Below are 20160 nucleotides of genomic sequence, written 5' to 3'. Positions count from 1 at the left end.
CATATGAGCAGATAATTATGACCAGTAGATAGCTGTGACTGAAGGTTCGGTCCCCTCCTGTCTGTTAGCCTGGGTTATATAAATTGTTGTGATCCAGTTCCTGGCGATGCATCTGTTTCAAAATCTACAGCAGCTGGTGTAGCGCGTTGCTAGTCCCAGCAGGAAAGAAAAAGCAGTTGGATGTATTTATTTTATGAAATGCTCGTGTCAGTAGCAGCAGAGGCATCCAAGTAGGATTGTTTTCTACAGAGCGCGAATCTCAGACAGCCCTTACCCAACGCGTTGACAGTTTAAAATCCGGCGAACGGAGCAAAGACTGTGCCTATAACAGGGTCAGCAGTTCCGCTGCTCGCCTGTTGTGCTTCGCTGGGCTGGGTTGTGCTAGTATTTGCGAAGTGTCTTGAGTTAACGGAGATGCTAAGCGTTCTTGAAGTAGTGTTTTATTCTGCATGCCTGAAAGCTGGTGGCCAGCTGTAAACAGAAAATGTCAAACGATCGATCTGAGGTTACTTATGTCAGTAGGTTTAATGAGGGCGATTGGTGTTTTGTTCTGCTATTAAGAGAGGATGGATTTAGATCATCTCTGAAGGTCTCTGTCAGTCTCACTTTCAGCAGTTACTGTTTTGTTACACCGGCTTTCCCACTGCTGGTACCCAGTCCAAAAGGAGAGCTGTCCTTTCCAAAGCATATTTAGATCTATCTTCATTCTGCATTAGGTTTTGGAAGGAAAAAAGACAAAGGTGAACAGTACATTTTTGTAACTGTTATTAAATTGTCTTTCTCTGGGAATTAAATGATGAGAGTAAGCGTGATTGTGAGGTTGTTAGATTAAGCTAATAGCACCTTCTCCTTCTTAAGCTTTTGCACTCTTTCTGCGCGTAGGTGATTATTTCTAGTCCTGTGCGTCTCAGCTTGCGCATCGGGGCGCAAGGGGATGGCGTGACTTGCCAGAGCTCGCCCCCCAGCACCCGGCAGGGTGGCTCCAAGCTGTCCGTTTCTTTTGGCCAGGTTGCCCACCCTTTGCTGCCGAGAGGACGGCGGAGGGTGGCGATGAGCCAGGCCTTGCTGGCGGGGCACCTCCCAAAGAACCCTGGCAGCTGAAGACGAGGCAGGCAATGTCTGCTGTGCTAACAGCTGCTCCTCTTCCTCTTTGGGTCTCCTGCCAGTCTTCCGTGGGCTGGAAGAGAACGGCGTGAAGTCTAGTTCGAGGCATTCCTTGCACGACTTGATTTTATAAATGCTCTTATAGTGCTTTCCTGCAACTGCGTGACGGGGGGGGGCAGGTGGTGACATAACCTGCTCCGTCATCTGCTTTTATTGCTCTTAACCGTTACGGCTCCCCATAAACTCCTGCCGGTCCGCTTCACCCTACACTCGGAGAAGGTGCCGGGGCAGCGTAAGCACCGCGGCCAAGTCCTCTCAGCTCCGCGGACCCCGTCCCGCTGCCCGCCCGCGCCGCGGGGCCGTGTGAGGCGAGGCGGGGCCGTGTGAAGCGGGGCGGGGCCGTGTGAAGCGGGGCGGGGCCGTGTGAAGCGCGGAGGAGCGGGGCCGTGTGAGGCGGGGCGGGGCCGTGTGAGGCGAGGCGGGGCCGTGTGAAGCGCGGAGGAGCGGGGCCGTGTGAAGCGAGGCGGGGCCGTGTGAAGCGAGGCGGGGCCGTGTGAAGGGCGGAGGGGCGGGGCCCCCCGGGCCACTCCCCCACCGGCAGCGCATGGGCAGTGCCGTCGGGGCGGGGCCGTGCGCATGCGCGGGGCGGGGTGGGGCGCGGCGGGCGCCGCATGCGCAGTGGGGCCGGCCCGCCCCTGCCGGCGGGCGGGGCGGGGAAGGCGGAAGGGCCGGGCGGCGTGAGGCGCTGCCGCCATGGGCCTCTTCGGGAAGACCCCCGAGAAGCCGCCCAAGGAGCTGGTGAGGCCCCGGCGGTGCCGCCGCCTCAGGCGGAGGCTGGGAGGCAGCGGGGGCTTGCGGCTCGGGGGCGGCGGCCTGGGCGCATGGCGTTGCGGAGCGGCCGGGCCCGGCCTGGGCGAGGCGCCGGGGGCCTCGCCTGACAGCGCCCGGCCCGGGGCTGAGGGGAAGCGGCGAGCCCGCGTCCCCGCGGCCGGGGGGGAGGAGGGTTCGGAGCGGGCGGGGTGCCCCGGTGGGGCCTGTCCCGGGGGACCGCGGCTGGGGGAGCCCCGGCGGGGGCGGCCCCGCTCGGTCGCTTCGCCGCTTGTGAAGCGCAGCAGCTCCTTAACGCTCTGGGGCCGCTGTCAGAGGGCTCCTGCTCCCTGGGCTGTGCGGGGGCTTGCAGGGGGCTTCTCGGGGCCACAGGAGCAGTAGCCAAAGGAGCAACGCGTCCTGGGTGTCGTGGCCTGGCGAGGCTTGGTCAGCGGCTCCCGGAGCTTTGGCTTGCTGTTAGCTGTCCCCCGTAACTTCCAGCCCTGCGGCTTCGCTAGGGGCTTCTAGCTCCTGTTGCAAAAACAAACTTAAAAATATGAATAGCTGGAATATTGGGACTTGGTGGTTTTTTTGAGTCTGCAGGCAAACTTTGTAAGCCCTGCTTCTACCCACACATTTATAATGTCACAGTGAAATGGAATAATTGAGATACTGATGGATTCTACTGTTGCCTTTCATAAATCAATATATTACTTAAAAAAACCCCTATTTGGTGGGGGGAAAGATCAGGTACTAAAAAAGCAACAGGGAGAAGATGGCAGATACTGAAGTTGAAGGCTTAGAAGAGCTGCAGTGTCACCGATATTCCCTGCTGCTTTGTAGCAGACAGGTCCTAGAGGAGCAGGCCTCCTGTTGCGTGATAGCATTAAATAAGGAATGTACTTTTGAGAGTGTGCTTTCCCTTCCTCCTCTGCCTGTGTCAGAGCACTGTGCAGGCTGGTTATAGTTTCCTTCATTCGTGAGCAGTGTTGGAAGATGCCACAGAGAAACGGGGTTTGGAGACTGCTGCTCTCAACGCTGGGCTAAAGCAGCAGACAACTGTTTAACCCGCAAGAAGTGGTTGTACTGCACTGATAAGTTCTTGTTTCATCTCCGACGACCGCTCTTGCCTTTCCATAACTGACAAGCTTGTTGTGTTTTCCAGTAACACAGCGTGTCTGTGGGTCATCTTGGAGCTGTCTGCAGAAAAGCCTGCAAAGGCGCTAGGAAACAGGCGTGTCTGACCCGTAGGGAGCAATGACGTGGGTCATCGTGCTGTCACGAGCACGCTCTTGGGTTGCAGGCTGGCATGATGACCTCACAGGTCATAACGGCGATATTGAGAAACCCATTAATAGTAAGAAATTTCTTTTCTCCTGTGTCTAACCGCACAGCTTTAGAAGGAAGAAGAAGTTATTTCTGCTTACTAGGTGATGGGGAAACAGGACCGCTTACCTCATGCCTGCCAGCAGCTGTACGCAAGATACTGTCTTGGAGTAGGGCTAGAGAAAGCAATCCGAGCACCGCAGGAGGTGGCTGGTGTTGGGAGGAGGTGGAGGTTCTTGTGTTGGCAGTGAGTCACCCTGGGTTGGTTTGTATGCTCGTAGTCTGTCGATGGGAGAGAACTTATACGGCAAACATCTTCAGTCCTTCTGAGGAGCTCGTGATGCGCTTCAGCCTGTCTAAAGCTGGGGGTCTGCTATATGTTTAATGCCACGTCTGGGTTGTTTGAGCTTAAAAAGCGGTTTGCCTCCAGTGCAGTCAGAGTGGTTTATTTTGGCTTAGGGTTTTGCTGGCTGACTCTCCGGTGTGATGTGGTGCTGTGAGAGTGACGTTTTTATTTATGTCACAAGTGGAAGCGGAATAGCCACATCAGCATGGAGTTGTGCTCGGGGTAATTAGCCTTGCTTAGTTGACCAAAGTGCTTCTATTCCCAGCATTGCTACCTCTGCTTTGCATTGCGCCCTGGTTCGTAGCCGCATCCCTGGTCTCCTGCATGAGATCGGCACTTCAGCTTCTTTACTGCTCAACAAATTGCTGTGTCTCATGTAACCGGCAGCATGCAGTACTCTAGATGAGAGTCAAAGGGATTTCCTCCTCCTTCTCTTATACACAAAACTGGTGATGCGTGCTGGGAGGACCAGCGGATGAAGAAGCACCCAGCTCTGTCTTTATGAGGACGGTCGTGTGAAGCAGCTTGTTCCTGGGCAGTATTAGGGATGAGCTATCAAAGAGTTTTCTGCTGTCAGAGATAGCAGGGATTGATGACAACATACAGCCAGTTGTGGTCTCTTGTCGGTCTCTTCTCCCAAGTAACAAGTGATAGGATGAGGGAACGGCCTCAAGCTGCGCCAGGGGAGGTTTAGGTTGGATATTAGGAAAAACTTCTTCACCGAAAGGGTGGTCAGGCCCTGGCACAGGCTGCCCAGGGAAGTGGTTGAGTCCCCATCCCTGGAGGTATTTCAAAGAAGGGTAGACATGGTGCTTAGGGACATGGTTTAGTGGTGGACTTGGCAGCGCTGGGTTAACGGTTGGACTCGATGACCTTAAGGGTCTTTTCCAACCTTAACGGTTCTGTGATTCTGTGTGGTTTAATGGTGTCTTTGTGCCGGGTTCTGCGTCACAGAGACAGAATCTGTGAATCCTGCTGCAGTTCATTAGACAGTTGCCGATTGTGCTTTTACATGAAGGCTTAATATACATTGGTTTGTTCTAGAATACAACTTGTAGAGCAAATCTCTAGAAGATGTTACGGTTGAGACATGATAGTTGGCCAGCCAGAGTTCAATCATACTTTGCCTCAGTCTCTTTCCCCTCTTCTCTCCATCTATCGTAGGCATACTCAAAGAGGGACCTTCCTAGCCTCTTATCAGGGTGAGGAATGAATCTACATGAAATTTTTCTGCTCTGTTCCATACAGCAAGAGGGGAGGTGGCAGTTGGTCCACCAAGGCTTTTTCTTTTTTTCCTGTGATAAAACAGGATTCAAGTAAAAGGTACAGGAGCTTTCTGAAATCCTTTCAAAACTTCTGCACACCCATAATGCGTACGCACAGAGCTCTGCAGGGCTTTCGGGTTTGGGTTTTTTTGCAGCAGATTTTGTGCTTGGGCAACTCCGATGGTGGTCATTGTCTGTAGTCAAAACATGGTCTTGCTCCTCATGACCGAGAGCATTTCTTTTGAGACCGGTACAAGTCTAAGAATCGGTCTTGCTCTGCTGGGCTCATGCACTGAAGAGCGCTCTTTTTACAGCTCTGTTATAAAGCTTATTCAGGTAGATGAGGCTTTTTATTTGAAAAAAAAAAAATCACATAAAAATCAGGGTGATTTTCATATGAAACTACTTATATAGCCACCTGGACTACTTGAGCGGCCTGTGCACTGGCATGTGCAGTGTGCAAGTGGATCCATGAACTAGAGGTCATCTTAATACTTGGGGTTTTTTTTTTTTTAGATACTGTGCAAAATCTGTGCTGCTAATAATAAAAGTAGCATCAGAGCTCCCCAAGCATTTGGCACTCTGTATGCTAGTATTATCTCCCAATTCTGGTTCTGCAGCCCCTCTCTGCTTCCTTATTTTCCGCAAGCACTTCCAATTCTCAGCTGGGTGTCTGGCAGCTGCTGGCTCCCTGATGTCTCCGCTTCCCCAGAGAGGTGGTCGGGGCAAGTGGTGCTCCCCACCTCCTCCAGCGCCCTGAGTCGGGGGAGCCAGGAGTGCTGGGACAGAGGGATCTTGGCGAGTCGCAGGAGGGGGTGGCTGTGTTTGAACCCCACCAAATGCAGGGGAAGGGAAAGCGGAGGGCAGAGCTGCTGTGTAGAGGGACCTGAGCAAGTGGGAGGAATGGGCCAGCAGGAACCTCACGACGTCGAGCAATGCAGGGTTACGTACGTGGGACAGCCATCCCTGATAAAAACCCCAAAAAGGGGTGTGCAGCCTGGGGCTGGCTGGGCAGCAGCTCTGCAGGAAAGGACCTGGGCCTCCCACGGATAATAAACGTGAGTTAGCAGTGCTCCTTCGCAGCGATGAGGGCAAACTGGGCTGCATTAGTGAAGTGTAATCATCAGGTTGAGGCAGATGGTTGTTCAGTTACTCTGCTGTGTTCGGCATTAACGAGGCCACGTCTGCAAAACAGCGTCCCGGTTTGGGTGCCCGGTTCAAGAAGGATATCAGCATGCCGGGGAGAGTGCGGCAGAGGGCCACCGAGGTGTGGCGGAGGGCTGGAGCCCATGACACAGGAGGAGAAGCTGAAGGAACTGGGCTCGTTTTAGCTTGGAGAAGAGAAGGCGAAGGGGCAAGAATCTAAAGCCCTTCACTGCCTCTAATGGGGTGGTAGTGAAGGCAGAGGCAGGTAGCTTTCAGGTGTGCCCAGTGATGGGAAAGGGGCTATGGCCACAGGTGGCCAGAGGAGAATTTTGAATTGGACATGAGGGAAATTCCTCACCACAGGAGCGATTAAGTGCTGGAATAGATGCCCAGAGCGGCTGTGAAGTCTCTGCCCTCGGACAGTGTCAAAACTCCATGGTCGAGGCCCCGAGCAACCTGTCCGAACTCTGAACTTGGTCCTGCTTTGAGTAGGAGGTTGGCTTGGAGACCTCCTGGGGTTCCTTCTGACTGAAACAGGTAATAGCACTCCTGGTGCTGTCATCCCGTGCCAAAGGTTCTACCTGATGCTGAAATCCCCTGCGGCAAGTTCCCTCTGCACAGCGACGTGGCTGTGACGTGGGAGGTTAGCCAGGCAGCGAGCGTCCGATTCTGAAATCGCATCCTCCTTAACTCCTTGTCTGAATGTTAGGAGTAGTGCAATAGCTTGATGGTATCTCTGCAGTGGTTTTTTAACTTTGAATAATTAAATATTTAAACATGATTCATAACTTAAAGCTTGTGCATTTTGAAGTGCTTCTTTTGATATTGAACGGTTGTTACATGAAAGTGTAAAAGCATCGTTTTAAGGTTGGAATTTCAAGTAACTCTCACTTTCTCTTTTGAAGGTCAATGAATGGTCCTTGAAGATAAGGAAAGAAATGAGAGTGATTGATAGACAGATCAGAGGTTTGTACTTATGTCTCATTTTTTGTTTTTCCTTTTCCTGTCTGCCTTCAAGGATTTTTGCTTTAATTGGGGGAGGCTGTGAAATCTAATAACCCGGGGTACTCTATCGCATCTGGAATAAAGGAAGATGAATGTGATCCTGGGGCCAGACTTAGTCTGTGTTACAAAATGATGCTGCTGTGAAGTTCTCCAAGTAAAATTTTCAAAAGAACCTGAATGTTGTATGCTTCCAGTAAAATATAATACTCTTAAATCCCATTTGATAAGATGAATTAGACTTCTTATCCAGAAATTCAGCCACATTGGTTTAACGAGTAATATCGGTGTGGTATGTAATTCCACATGTCCAAAGTTCCGCGGGTATGTACAGGAATGAAGCGTACGTGCTAAACAAAAGTAGCTTGCTGTCAGCTTGGGAAAATTGCAAACAGGAGAGAAGAACAAAAAAAAGAAAAAAGACTTTTCTCAGTGGGAGTTTTGCTGTTAAATTATGGGCATTACACTTTTGAAGAGGTCTTGAAAAGCAGAGGAGTTGCTTATTATTACACTGCCGCTAGCTCAGTTTCTTGTTCTCTCTTCTGCCCGCCTTCCCAGAGTCAAAAAATAGGTTTGGGGCAGATTCTATTTTCCCCTTTTCATCTTCTGCCGTGCCCTCAGGATTGGTCCAAGGGGTGTGCTGGTAAGGGATATTTTGTGTCAGCATCTGGTTATTAGGCATGTGCCTGTTTTGAGCGACTCCTCAAGGAGTACGTTTGCCCTTCCCCCTTTCCTCCCCAGCCCCTTGCTTCTGGACTAAGCTGGAAGGGTTCATATATTCTCCCACTTGTAGATTTGTACGAGTTGGTTGGAGAGAGATGCTCATGCAGTACAAAGTCTGTCTTTGTCCTCATCTGTAAAATGAGGACAGGGTTTATGCCTCTTCCAGGAAAACCGATGTACAGTGATGTTCATTATGCTTGTGAATTGTTTTGCAGTCTCCCAGGCACTTTCTGTGGCTGTATCGGGCACAGAGCGACCGAAATGTGGCTGATCTTAACAGCAGAGTACGTTTTGGAGGTCGCATCTTCTGCGGGAACAAACTACCCACGTGTTCACTATTGATGGTTTCTTGAAATTTTGGTTCTCTCTCAACTTTATGCATGCCATAGTACTTCTAATGGCCTATATAGATATTGGGTTATGTGGTAGTCTGATATTTTGACGTGGATGTAAATCTAATTATTGTAACAGCTCTAAAAGTCTCTGTATTTCAGAGTGTTACAGTCAAAGAAATACAGTTCAGCACATAAGAGCTTAGACTAACCATCTGCCATTGTGATAATTCCCCTTAAAATAAAGTACAGAATACCTCTGTAATGCCCATATTGTGCTAGGATTTCAAATCTTACCCAGTGTCAGGAGTGGAAATGCATGGTTCTGCTGCACACTTACCAGGCTGGCAGGCTGCTGCTGAAAGATGACAGCCACGTGCCACTACAGTTGTTTTTTTTTTCCAAAATTACTCACTGTAGTTGGATTCTGCCGTGCTTTGTCATTTCGACTGAGATTTACACAGGACATCGCTGTAATCTGTGATGCTGAGCGGGGACCTGTCATAGTTTCCCTGGGGAAAGCTGTGCTAGATGTGTTTTGATACTCCAACACTCGGATCCACCTGGGATGAACTGAGTAGGCTTGGATCGCTCGAACACTTGGCTCGCCCAGTCAGCGCAGTTACTAATATAGCCACACGCTGTTTCAAACCATCTGTTGTTGGACTCCTGCTGTTGTCGTGATTTCTGTTTGGTGTAGGTTGCTTTTGAGGGCTTGGAAGGTTTGAAGAAATGAAAGGTATCCTTGTGACTTCAGAATTGAATTTTTTTTAGTTAATATAGTTGGAGTAATACAGTAACTTTGTGCTTTACTGAGCTTACAAGTCCCTCTCGCAGATGCTCTGGACTGCTTTGTGCCTCTGCGGTGCTTGGTAGTGGTGTGGTGACTTTGGTTCATTAGAGGTGCATAGCTGGCATTGACCTTCAAAGGTGGAGCTGACCATTCTTGCGTATTTTATGCCACTAATCTCACGTTCAGCAGTTGGTCCTGCAAGCGAAAGCATTCACTCGAGTACGGGGCCCCACTGCCCCAGTTTGGATGCAGTAATGCAATACTTGTGGTTGTTTTTAGCTGACAAAGTGAATGGTGTAGTTCCTCAGTGCTGCTGGAGTACTCCTGGTGCTTTCTGGTTTTTGCTGTAGCGCTTCAGCTGTTTCTTACCTGTTCGGAGATGCTGGGAGTTGACTCACTCCCGTGTCTGACATACAGATGTCTTCAAGCTTGTGACATTTCTGCGGATAATAGTGGGGAAGCAGCAAGGAGTATGTTCTTCTGGTTACGATCCTACAGATTTCTGCCAGCCCTTTAGGATAAAGACGCCATTGAATGATACTGAGAGAATGACTCATCCTGAGTACAGGGTTCATTAACTCCCACGTGAGAAGCTGTGTCGAAGTCTCCAAGTTGGCCTGTGCCGAAAAGTGTGCATTGATGCCTTTGTTTTTATAAAAGGGCAACTTCTGATTCTTGCCTATGTGTAACTTCTGTCTGGTATAAATCAAGACGACTCAAACAAAACCAAATTTGAACAAAGCCTTTGCTAGAAATAATTCTTGTGGTCATTTCCTTCAACTCTTTGCAGGAAGGTGAGCCTAACTGTTACTATCTGAATTCTTTATTTACTTTAGGATAATTTTTTTGAGGACTCTTAGATCCACATTTCACCAGTGGTTAATTTATTGCTGAGTCTGGGAGAGAAGGGGGTTGATACAGCCCCTGCTTGTTCCTGCATTTCTTACTCCGAGCTTTTTGAGGTACCTGGCTTCTGCTGTGCACAGCCAGCATTATCTGACAAGGCAGACGTGCGAACAGCCACCCCAGATTTGCTAGAGAAGCCTACGTTATTTAAGGAAGCCTATTTAGCGTATAATATTTCAAATCCAACTACTTGGTGCTCACTTTGTATAGGCTTAGTTCAGTACTCCTGCTCCAGCCTGCTCTTATAAAAAGCTGTTGAATGAAGCTGGATACCTGGAGAGTTTGAACAGGCTGCTTTAAGTTATATCTAACAATTTACCAGCATACTAGTTTTCACTGATAAATTATCCATAGCTTTGGCACCAGCCAGCCAGCTTATAATTTGAACACCCCTGTTTATACAAACACCTAACGCACATGTCTTAAAGTATGAGCAGTATAAACTCAAGAGCTTAACTCCTTAAGTACCAGTGTAGACTTGGCTGGGTATCCCGTTGAGGCTCAATGAGTTGTGCCTGACGAGGGGAATAACTAAGTCTGCAAGGATGAAGGCTGCTTTTGGCAGTAATTAACAAACCTGTGGTTCTAAGTAACTCTTAAAGTTGTGGACACACCGTTACAAATTCACTATAAGATGGTTAAGCTTTTTTTTTTTTTTTTGGAGGCAGTGTACATCTAAATCTTTCTAGCCTGTGTGAGATCAGCCTTCTACAGTCTTTCTGAATGTATTTTTTTTTTTTTCAGAAAAACACATTTCAGGGATTTAGAAATGGTGAGGACAGTTTTACCTACAGCAGCCCTCAAATTCACTTGAAGGTGGGCATGTCACAGTCACAGGTTGGACTCGATGATCTCAGAGGTCCTTTCCAACCTTAACAGTTCTATGATTCTGTATGGGTTAAGCTTTGGATGTAGTCTGACAGGTAAGTCTTTTTGCTAGTAAAATGCCTGTCTGTCTGCCGAGACTCCTAGTTTCAAACTCCTTGTGACAGCTTTGTTCCTTCCTGGTGAAGTGGGGCTGTCTGGCGATGAACGCAGAAGGGGTAATCTTGTAAGCAACAGATCAGTACAGTAGTCTTAAACTGTGTGTGTATATATTATATATCTGTGTATTCCTATAAATATATCTTTATATCAGGCCAGTTTAATAGTCAGGAAGTTATTCTGAAGTTGTAAGTCGTCATCTCAGAGTGCTTTGTTCTTACTGGACCTTTTTTGCTTCTTAAGAATTCATCTTCGTCAGCTCAGCTTCACGCAGTGATATTCCTGGACAGTCCTTTACAGTACTCCTAGCTGCAAAGGAAATTACAGGGCTGGATGTTTAGTAATGAGAATTTTCCTATTCATATTTAGTTGAATTAATCAGCTAACATGTAAATCATCCTAGAACAAGGTCTTTGAGTAACAGAGGGGATCTGAAATCAAGCAGAAACGATTCTTTGCATTGAAAATACACCCCAACAAATGACTGGTTCCTCTTCCAAATCCTTAGCAGTTTGTTGCTATTTGCTGTGTTGTTCTGTGTTCCAGATATCCAGAGAGAAGAGGAGAAGGTGAAGCGATCGATAAAGGATGCTGCCAAAAAGGGTCAGAAAGACGTGTGTGTGATCTTGGCGAAGGAACTGATCCGCTCTCGAAAGGCCGTAAGCAAACTCTATGCATCCAAAGCTCACATGAACTCTGTTCTCATGGGGATGAAGAACCAGCTTGGTAAGAACAACTTCTGAGCGCTTCTAGCTTTAGAGGTGAGGTCTGGGTTTCCATTTTCAGAACCAAGGTCAAACACAGGCAAAGCTTGAATTTGGAAGCAGTCCTACTCTTGTGAAAGGCAGCTGATTCCAGCGGGCTTCAGGACCCAGGGAAATTCCTCCCGTCGCAGGCCCAGAGGGGTGAGGCTGCTGCAGTTCCACATCCCCGCACCCAGCCAGGCTGAGCACCAGTAGGCGCACGCACCCACGCACGCACACTGCCTTTACCAGCACCCGCGTGAGGCTTTCACACAGACGTGGACAGTGCTGACAGCTCAATCCTGATCTTCCTCTTCAGCTGATGAGGACTGAGGTCCACTAGTAGAATACATATATACACACGTTCACAACATACGGGTTGTTCCAGTAGCTGCTCTCAGACACTCAGTCTAAGCTGGCCCCAGATCTTCTCCTCTGCCTGGGCTGCCGGTACCTGGACCTGTAGGCCCCTGAGGTTTGTGGTCTTCCCTGGTCCACCTTGATCCCTCACTTTCTCCACCTTCAGCCCTTCCCCTAAACATCCAATAAAAAGTTTCTCATGTTCAATCACATTCCTGCAATCCCCTTAAAAGATTCCAGAAGAAGTTTTTCTCGGTTCAAAAAATGCTTTTTTCCCCCATATTCCGTACTGAGTCCTGTATCCCTGTAGGCAACGAGCCCCTTCAGTCTGCAGGGTGTTCTGGAGGCCGCTTCCCCACTGCCCTGTCTGGATGGGTTTCCCACCCTGGGCTCTGGAGTAGTCAGGGAGCTCCCAGTTCGCTTTCTGGGGTTCCTGCCCCTCGTTGTTCCCTAGATCCTCGCTGGCTGGCTGTTTCCTCTGATTAGCTGCCCAACAGATAACCTCACACCTCTCCTCAGAGCTGAGGGTTGCAGTGACGTGAGGATCACAGGCTCAGAAACGGAACTCTGTTCCGGTAATTTGGGGCACGTTTTTAGTGTGCGTTCCTAAACAGTTTGAATGCGTGCCTAATACTCGCGTATCCGTGTGGAGCCTGTTGTTGTTGCTGATTTTGACAGGATCTGTAACGTGACGTTTACTTCCCTCAGTAGAATTCCCTTCACCCTGTAAATTATTGTTTCTCTAGCAAGAGGCTTAGGCCGCTTGCTAAGTCCTAAATGGAGGTGGGGGGGCTGTCAGTGTTTGATTTTCTTGATGGGGATGAATCGATTTGCCCTGTGGCTTAATGCCTAGCTCCCGTAAACCCTCCTTGGTCCTTTGTGCTCCCCCAGGACCACCATCTTTCCCTCCTTCCTTATCCACACCAGAAATCTGTTATAACAGGCCTCCTGCAGTATTTTCCCTACCTCAGAGCATTCCGGTCTGCAACGAGAGCAGAGCAGAAAGCGTTAAAGACAGGGAAAGTCTTGGTGGAGGCTAACACACCGAAATGTCGAAGCGTTCTCCCCACCCCAGCATTATCCAAGCTAGTTGCTAGTGAATTTTAATACTAGATCAGTGATAAATCCGGAGTTGCAATGTGAACCTTAAGTGTAATCTTAGGATAGGTAAAATGTGGCTCATTCAGGAAAGGGAGGCAGAGGCCATCCTTGCAGCTTGAGGTGTCCTTTAAAAGGAAAAACCCCTTATTGCCGCTACCAGCCTCTTCGTCTTACTGGGAGTGTTCTGACACGCTTACCCAAGCAATGGGAAGGAATCTAGAATTCGGTCTGGGGTTTGTAATTAACTTGCTTCATCTTGGGGGACATGATCGCTGAAGGCAAGATTTCTGTTAGTTTGTTAACATTACAAGTGTAATGTTCTTAAAGAAATGAAGTATTAAAATGAAAAATAATATATGCTGTACCTTCATTTTGCTTCATTAAGGAGTGACCATTTTGTATACCAACAGGTAAGTTCTCCGTGGCTAGGAAGCTGTGAAGATAGATGGCACAATTCAGGAACCTCAGAGTACCCTTAATGATTGCATTTCGATCTTGGTGTATCAACATACTTGAGAAGAGCTTTTAAGAATAGCCTCTGGAAAGAGTATTGTTAAATTCAGTTTAAACTACACTTATTTCCAGCTTATCTGCTTCAGTATTAATTTACTAGCTTACTGTTTTATGTGAAACTATAACCTCTAGTGCCAAGGTACTAGAGCGTGTCCAAAGAAGGGCAACGAAGCTGGTGAAGGGTCTGGGGCACAAGTCTGGTGAGGAGTGGCTGAGGGAGCTGGGGTTGTTTAGGCTGGAGAAGAGGAGGCTGAGGGGAGACCTTATTGCTCTCTACAACGGCCTGAAAGGAGGCTGTAGCGAGGTGGGGGTCGGTCTCTTCTCCCCAGTAACAAGGGATAGGACGAGAGGAAACGGCCTCAAGCTGCGCCAGGGGAGGTTTAGGTTGGATATTGGGAAAAACTTCTTCACCGAAAGGGCTGTCAGGCCCTGGCCCAGGCTGCCCAGGGAAGTGGTTGAGTCCCCATCCCTGGAGGTATTTAAAAGCCAGGTAGACATGGTGCTCGAGGACATGGTTTAGTGGTGGACTTGGCAGTGCTGGGTTAATGGTTGGACTCGATGATCTTAAGGGTCTTTTCCAACCTTAACGATTCTACGATTCTATGGTTCCGTTGCACTAGAACTTCTGCCAGCGTTAGTTTCCACCACCCAGTGTCAGGCGGAAGGTCGCTGGTTTGGTCGGCAGTCAGGCACGGAGCTGGGCTGCAGCTCCACTGGTGAGGAGCAAAGGCAGGAGCTCCTCAGGGATCTCCCTTTGTGAACTGGGGTGCAAGTGGGTTGAAATCTCTCTGCAGGCAATCTGGGTTGCTCCAGGTGAACATACAGGACAAGTGTCTTTGCTAGAAACTTATTTTTTCTGATGTGGGTAGGAGTTGAGCTTTTCCAGGAAGGTAGACAAGAATGAAGAAGCAGGATGCCCATTTCTTTTTTTAATTAAATTGCCTAAATGCAAACTAATTTCTGTCCATATAGGGAGGATAAAATTTCTCTGCTTTTGGTGGTGCATGGATTGTTCAAGCTTTTCTATGCTTCTCCTTCACAGCTGTCCTGCGAGTAGCAGGTTCATTGCAGAAGAGCACAGAAGTCATGAAAGCTATGCAAAATCTAGTAAAAATCCCTGAAATCCAAGCAACGATGAGGGAGTTGTCCAAAGAGATGATGAAGGTAAGATCTACAACATAAATAAGAGTTGGGTGAACAAGAGGTGGTCATTAGCGTGCTGTGTGTGGCCCCTGTGTCAGAGGGCTTGCGCGAGCTCTGACAAACAGAAATTCAAGTAGCGCGTGAAGAGCTGGGGACTTTCTAGCAAGTTACGGTATGTGGGGAAAAGCCTGGCTCGGCGATACCTGCAGCGCGTTTGCTGTAAAGCTTGAAGCCAAAAAATGCTGCTGAGGTTGAGGATGGAAGGAGGAAGACCGGTCCCCGACGGCGCGGTTGCGGCTCGGTCATCCTAGTCCCGAGGGCGGGGAGGGGCCGAGGCTCGCAGCAGGGCTCACGCCTGCGCCCAGTGGCTGCCCCTATCCCCGAGCTTCCGTCTGGTCTGGGGAGACTGGGTTGCCTGCTTTCCGGAATGAAAATGTTCACTAAGACAAGCGCACCACAGGCTGTTGCGGAGTGGGAAGCTGAAAGTCCCATCTGAGGCAAGATGGCTGTTCTGATACTGGGTTTAAAAACTTTGTGTCTCCATCTGATGAAAGTGCTCTGATTTTAAAGTAAATTCATTCTCTGTCATGGCTTATTAACTTTTCAGCTACCGAAGTTGTTTTGCTTTTTCCTCTCTTACCGCTCTAGACTGTTTAGGTCACATCAGCTTTTTTCTTAATAATTTTACCGTTACGTACCAGAGCAATTTGGCCAGCTCTAGGTTGCAGGCCCTGCAGAGGAACGTTATCAAGCACAGACAGAAAAAAGGGAGCCCACGTCAAACTAATTTTACAGCACGTTACGCAATTTATGCTTCATGACTGAAGTCTGCAGCTCTGTTTCGCATCCTTGGAGCGCGCCGGGTTGTCGGCGTTTAGACACGCAACAAGGAATAACAGCTTGAGGGTTTCAAAGTGAGAACATGTGTATTTAATCCTCAATTTTCTTACCGTTTTTCCCGTGCATCAGTTGTACGGATACGTGCTTGAACTGTAGGCGGGCGTGTTGGCCAGCCCTCGTGCAACGGGATAGCCTTGATCCGAAAAGCTTGAGCGTCAAGAGAGCGGTTGGTAAATGCCTGGGTAGGCGTAACCTGATCTCGAAAGTAGGAAGCGCATCCCCTTACTCCGCTGTTCCCAAGGGCATCACCTGCTGCCTTTTTGTTTTCTGCTAGGCTGGAATTATAGAGGAAATGCTGGAGGACACCTTTGAAAGCCTGGAGGATCAGGAGGAAATGGAAGAGGAAGCCGAGATGGAAATCGATAAAATCCTTTTTGAAATCACAGCTGGTGAGTTTGTCTGTGTTTGCCGAGAGCGGAGCCTTGCCCCCGCTCTGGTCAATAAGACGCAGCAATTTAAGTCTTCGTCTGTTCTGGCTCGACTGCGCGCTCCCGGTGGCGTCTCTGCCTTTGCGAACGGGCAGAGTGCTCTGACAAACTGGTTTCTCGGGGAATACTGGCTGAGGCGGCCGGTGAGGCTCCGTAAAGCATAAGTAATAGCATCAGCTGATGTCTGTGCAGCTCTGTAATTGAGGCTTTAGCAGATCGGTGTCTGTGCAGTGGATCCTCGTAACCAGGTGAGATCTGTGTAAGTAAGTGACTAGATACACTGTTAGTAATGAAGCAGGAGATAGATACACTCAGGCACGTTGCCTTGAGTCTTGGGCTGTGTTGTGATTCCTGGCTGTAAAATGCTGTCGTGTCTTGAGTTGTTGGGGGAAAAAAACCCCACAAGACAAATAAATAAAAAAAAAAAAAGCCCTAAAATCCAAACGTAACCCAAAACCCCAACTTCTCCCTTATAGCTTATGGAGTAACGATCTGCTGCTTCAGTTATTTGGCTTGGCGAACGCTTAGCGTGCTCCTTACCTGAATGTCTTGTGACGTGGCGTGAGCGATGCGAGTACCGGAGCTGGGCTGACCCGCTGGGAGCGCAGCTCCCCAGCTCCTGCCCTGCTGTCGCCTCCTGCCAGCCCGGCCGCCGCCTCCTTGCCCTCTCCCGTTTCTCACAGCCCGCTTTGCTGTTTTCCCTCGGGTTTCCTGGCTGGGGAGCGGCCCCTCGCCGGCCGGGGCGGTACCGCTGCGCCCGCCGACGGCCCAGGGCTGGCCCCCTCAGCCAGCTCTCGCGTGCGACCTCTGCCGCCAGCGACAGGTCAAATTGTTTTAAATATCTGTACCCGAAAGCTGCTAATTAATAAATGAAGACCTAATGTGTTTGCAGGGGCCTTGGGTAAAGCACCAAGTAAAGTCACAGATGCTCTTCCAGAGCCCGAACCCATGGGAGCGGCCGCTGCCGTCGACGAGGAGGAGGACATTGAGGCGATGCAGTCGCGATTAGCTACCCTCCGTAGCTAAGGAGGAAACGAATGTGTACAGTTTGCCTTTTTATTTTTTTCTTTTTTTGCAGTGGGATATTCTGTCCTACATTCAAAATGCAAAACTTAATATGTGAGAATACTTTATGTAATATATATATATTTTTCTTTCTTCCTGGGGAGTGTATTCTCCAAGAAACTACTGTAATATACTTCTTGGGGAGCGCAGTCTGTAAAGGTTCTCCTTTTCTGTTCAGCCCATCTCCCCCCGTGAGAGGCTGCAGTGAAACGGCAATGGTGGCGTAACGTTACGTATTTTTAGATATAAAGTCCTGAAATACATTCTTAGCTTCAAGTCCCATCTTTCCCTAAAAGGCACTTTGGCTTAATCTGCTACCAGAACCCCTCAGTGGTAAGAACGATCTTTGTTTTTCTGAATCACTACAACTTTTATTAAAGCTGCTCTTAACAGTCGCTTCTGTGCATCAGTTTAGTTTGCATCACTTCAAACAATATCCACCTCTAACAGCTCCCTCGTGGGTTTATAGCACCTTTTTTTTTTCCTTTAGCACATGTAGGCCTTCCCAGCGTAGTTAAAGAGAAGCTGTACGTAGCGAGAGCCTTATTTTAGCGCAGGCAGGCTCGGGCTGCCCCGCGTTCCCGCAGCCGGGAGTTCTGCCACAGGCAAGAGCTGTTCAGGCGCGGTCACGCAGCTGCCTGCCCGGAGAGAGCGCTCCCGCCTGGGCTCGGAGGAGGGCGGGCGACCAGAGAAGGTTTCCAGACCTGCACAAGCCCTTTTTTTCCTATTTCTCACCCCAAGACGCGTCAGTCACGCTCCTGAACAGCAAATGTCAGCCCTGCCGGCTCCCCAGGAGCAGCCGCAGGGGACCGGACTGGCTGGTAGCACGCGGCAGGGACAGCGCACGCCATCAGCGCTTTTGCTTTCCTCTTGCGAGGAGGGGCTGGGGGGGCTCAGCCTGGAGAAGAGGAGGCTGAGGGGAGCCCTCCTCGCTCTCTGCAACGGCCTGAAAGGAGGCTGGAGCCGGGGGGGTCGGTCTCTGCTCCCCAGGAACAAGCGATGGGACGAGAGGGAACGGCCTCAAGCTGCGCCGGGGCAGGTTTGGGTTGGGTATGGGGAAAAATTCCTTCACGGAGAGGGGTCAGGCACTGGCACAGGCTGTCCAGGGAAGTGGTGCAGTCACGGTCCCTGGAAGAATTCAAAACACGTGTGGATGCGGTGCTTGGGGACGTGGTTTAGAGGTGGACCAGGCAGTGAGGGTAACGGTTGGACTCGAAGATCTCAGAGGTCCTTTCCTACCTGAATGATTCTGTGATTCTCTCCCTCAGCCCGGTCTCTCAAGGGGCAGGAGGGGCAGCTGAAGCCCTTACAGCTGGAGGGAGAGGAGCCCTGAGGGCAGGGTTCAGCTCCCTGCTTTGGGGGAAGGTGGAAGAAGGAATGGGAAGCCCACCTTCAGCTGCAGTGCTCTTCTCGGGACGAGAGGGAACGGCCTCAAGCTGCACCAGGGGAGGTTTACGTTGGATATTAGGAAAAACTTCTTCCCCCAAAGGGCTGTCAGGCCCTGGCCCAGGCTGCCCAGGGCAGGGGTTGAGTCCCCATCCCTGGGGGTGTTTAAAAGACGAGCAGACGTGGTGCTGAGGGACATGGTTTAGTGGGGGACTTGGCAGTGCCGTGGCCCAGTGCAGCTGCTGACCGTGGCGTTTGTCATTGGCAAAGCCGGTAACAGCAGCCGGTCGTTGTGCAGGCAAACGGGCACCAGCCAGAGCTCTCCCTCTGGGCTTGCGTTGGTCGCTGAAGCACCGCACCAGGAGGGAGGTTTGCTTCAGAGATCCGAACAGCTGCCTAACTGTTCCAGGCACTATCCCTGCACTACGCCCCAGTCACAAGTAAGGAAAAGCCAGCTGCTGCTTAAACGGCACGTTTTTAGGGTCCGAGGAGATGTGTGCGTCCTCTCGAGGAAGAACTTCAGGCAAAACTGCTGTCGTGACTCAGAAAAGGCCGTTTGCAAAGCCAGTAGCCACCCTGTCTCTCACCTGACGGTGCCACTGCCACAGCAGCCTCGCAGGCAAAGGAGGGAGTTTCTAATTTTAAGGAAGATACACCAAAAGAAAACGAAGTCTATAAATAATTGTATTCCCACAGCGAGGGGAGAACAGGCCGGGCACGCGGACGCCTGGACGGTCTCCAACGCTTTCCAGTTTCAGCCATAAGAAGCGAGGAGAAGCCCGGCCCCGCTCCCCTCCCTGCCAGCGGGCAAAGCCACCCCAGCGCGTCAGGGCTGCGCCCTCCTTGGAGAACGGTGCCCTTCCCGTGCTCCGCCTCCACCCCGAACCTAACAAGATGGGCAAACGGGACAGTTTGGATTTTTAAGACCAGGAGAAACAGAGAGGGCAGATCAGAAAGAGGGGAAAAAAAGAAAAAAGAGCAGTTGAAGAGCTGTAAGACCGGGTCGGTAACAGCTGCAATAAAACCCGCCTCGACAGCAGCGTAGCGGTAAGAAAGTTCAAAATCCACCTCCGACAATGGGGCTTTTCATACCCGCGCGCGCGCTGGGAGGGGAGGTACCTGTGCTCCAGCTGGCTCCAAGAAAAGCAGTTAGGCTGCTTTGGTTCATTTACTTCGAACTTGATACTGCAAGAAACAACATTCAGCTAAAGCCTTGCCTTTAAGGATACGTAACTGGTTCCAGCACGAAACGCCAACTCAAGGGTTTATCGCTCTTCTTCAGAACTAAAGCCAGCTGCAGCGACTCAAAACAAGCCACTCTATTTACTGGCACACACCGATGGTTTTGTTTCGCTGCTTCAGTTGTTCTGGGTGCCTGCTTTTGTCTCCGTTTGGAGAGGAAGGAAGCAGACGCACCTATTCACCGCAGACAAACCTTTTACCATCCCACTTTACTCCAAAACTCGAGGCTCCTACTCCCTGCAAGTCTGTGCAGGCTCAGCTCCCTTCAGACACCGAGGGGTGGGTGGGAGGAAGTTTCTGTGAATAAAATACCGCCACCTGAGGCAGACTCTCAGCAGCTGATGTGATCCTGAGTAGCAGGTGAAGCGCCACAGGGAGGGGAACTTGCCCAGAGTTTGTCCATGTGCTGCCTGAAGTTCAGAAGAGAGACTGCCGGCTCCCCCCCAGCTATCCCGGACCCTGCCAACGGAAAGGGGCGTTGCATCGCAGCTTCCCTTGTCAGATGGGAGATGCACTCTCCCGCTCCTGACCCCTCTGCTGTTTCA

The 20160-nt window shown here is 50.1% G+C and overlaps 1 protein-coding gene across 6 annotated transcripts; it reads left to right on the top strand.

The window, feature by feature from the left end:
- The first annotated feature begins 1795 nt into the window (after positions 1–1795).
- CHMP3 (charged multivesicular body protein 3) lies at positions 1796–19146 on the top strand. 6 transcript variants are annotated; one of them, XM_082316485.1, is made up of 7 exons: positions 1796–1902; positions 6900–6960; positions 11281–11460; positions 14494–14615; positions 15769–15883; positions 16815–16963; positions 19070–19146. In XM_082316485.1, the coding sequence occupies exons 1-6, from the start codon at positions 1858–1860 to the stop codon at positions 16946–16948; spliced, it is 657 nt and encodes a 218-aa protein (XP_082172611.1). In that variant the 5' UTR covers positions 1796–1857; the 3' UTR covers positions 16949–16963; positions 19070–19146. The 6 variants fall into 6 exon arrangements, with proteins under 6 accessions (XP_082172611.1, XP_082172610.1, XP_082172609.1 ...); XM_082316484.1 differs by lacking the exon at positions 19070–19146 and adding an exon at positions 17166–17382; XM_082316486.1 differs by lacking the exon at positions 19070–19146 and adding an exon at positions 10495–10673 and having other exon boundaries at positions 1836–1902; positions 16815–17382.
- The last annotated feature ends 1014 nt before the right edge of the window (positions 19147–20160 follow it).

The sequence above is a fragment of the Platalea leucorodia genome (genome assembly GCF_965183815.1).
Source record: "Platalea leucorodia genome assembly, chromosome: 6".
In the NCBI taxonomy this organism is placed as follows: domain Eukaryota; kingdom Metazoa; phylum Chordata; class Aves; order Pelecaniformes; family Threskiornithidae; genus Platalea; species Platalea leucorodia.
Note: the sequence above shows the minus strand (reverse complement) of the source record. Positions and strands in the feature narration are given on the sequence as shown.

Coding starts and splice junctions, on each gene's coding strand:
- CHMP3 (XM_082316485.1), top strand. CDS start 1,858: ATGGGCCTCTTCGGGAAGACCCCCGAGAAGCCGCCCAAGGAGCTG. Junction 11,461..14,493: donor GGGGATGAAGAACCAGCTTG/GTAAGAACAACT, acceptor TCTCCTTCACAG/CTGTCCTGCGAGTAGCAGGT. Junction 14,616..15,768: donor TGTCCAAAGAGATGATGAAG/GTAAGATCTACA, acceptor GTTTTCTGCTAG/GCTGGAATTATAGAGGAAAT.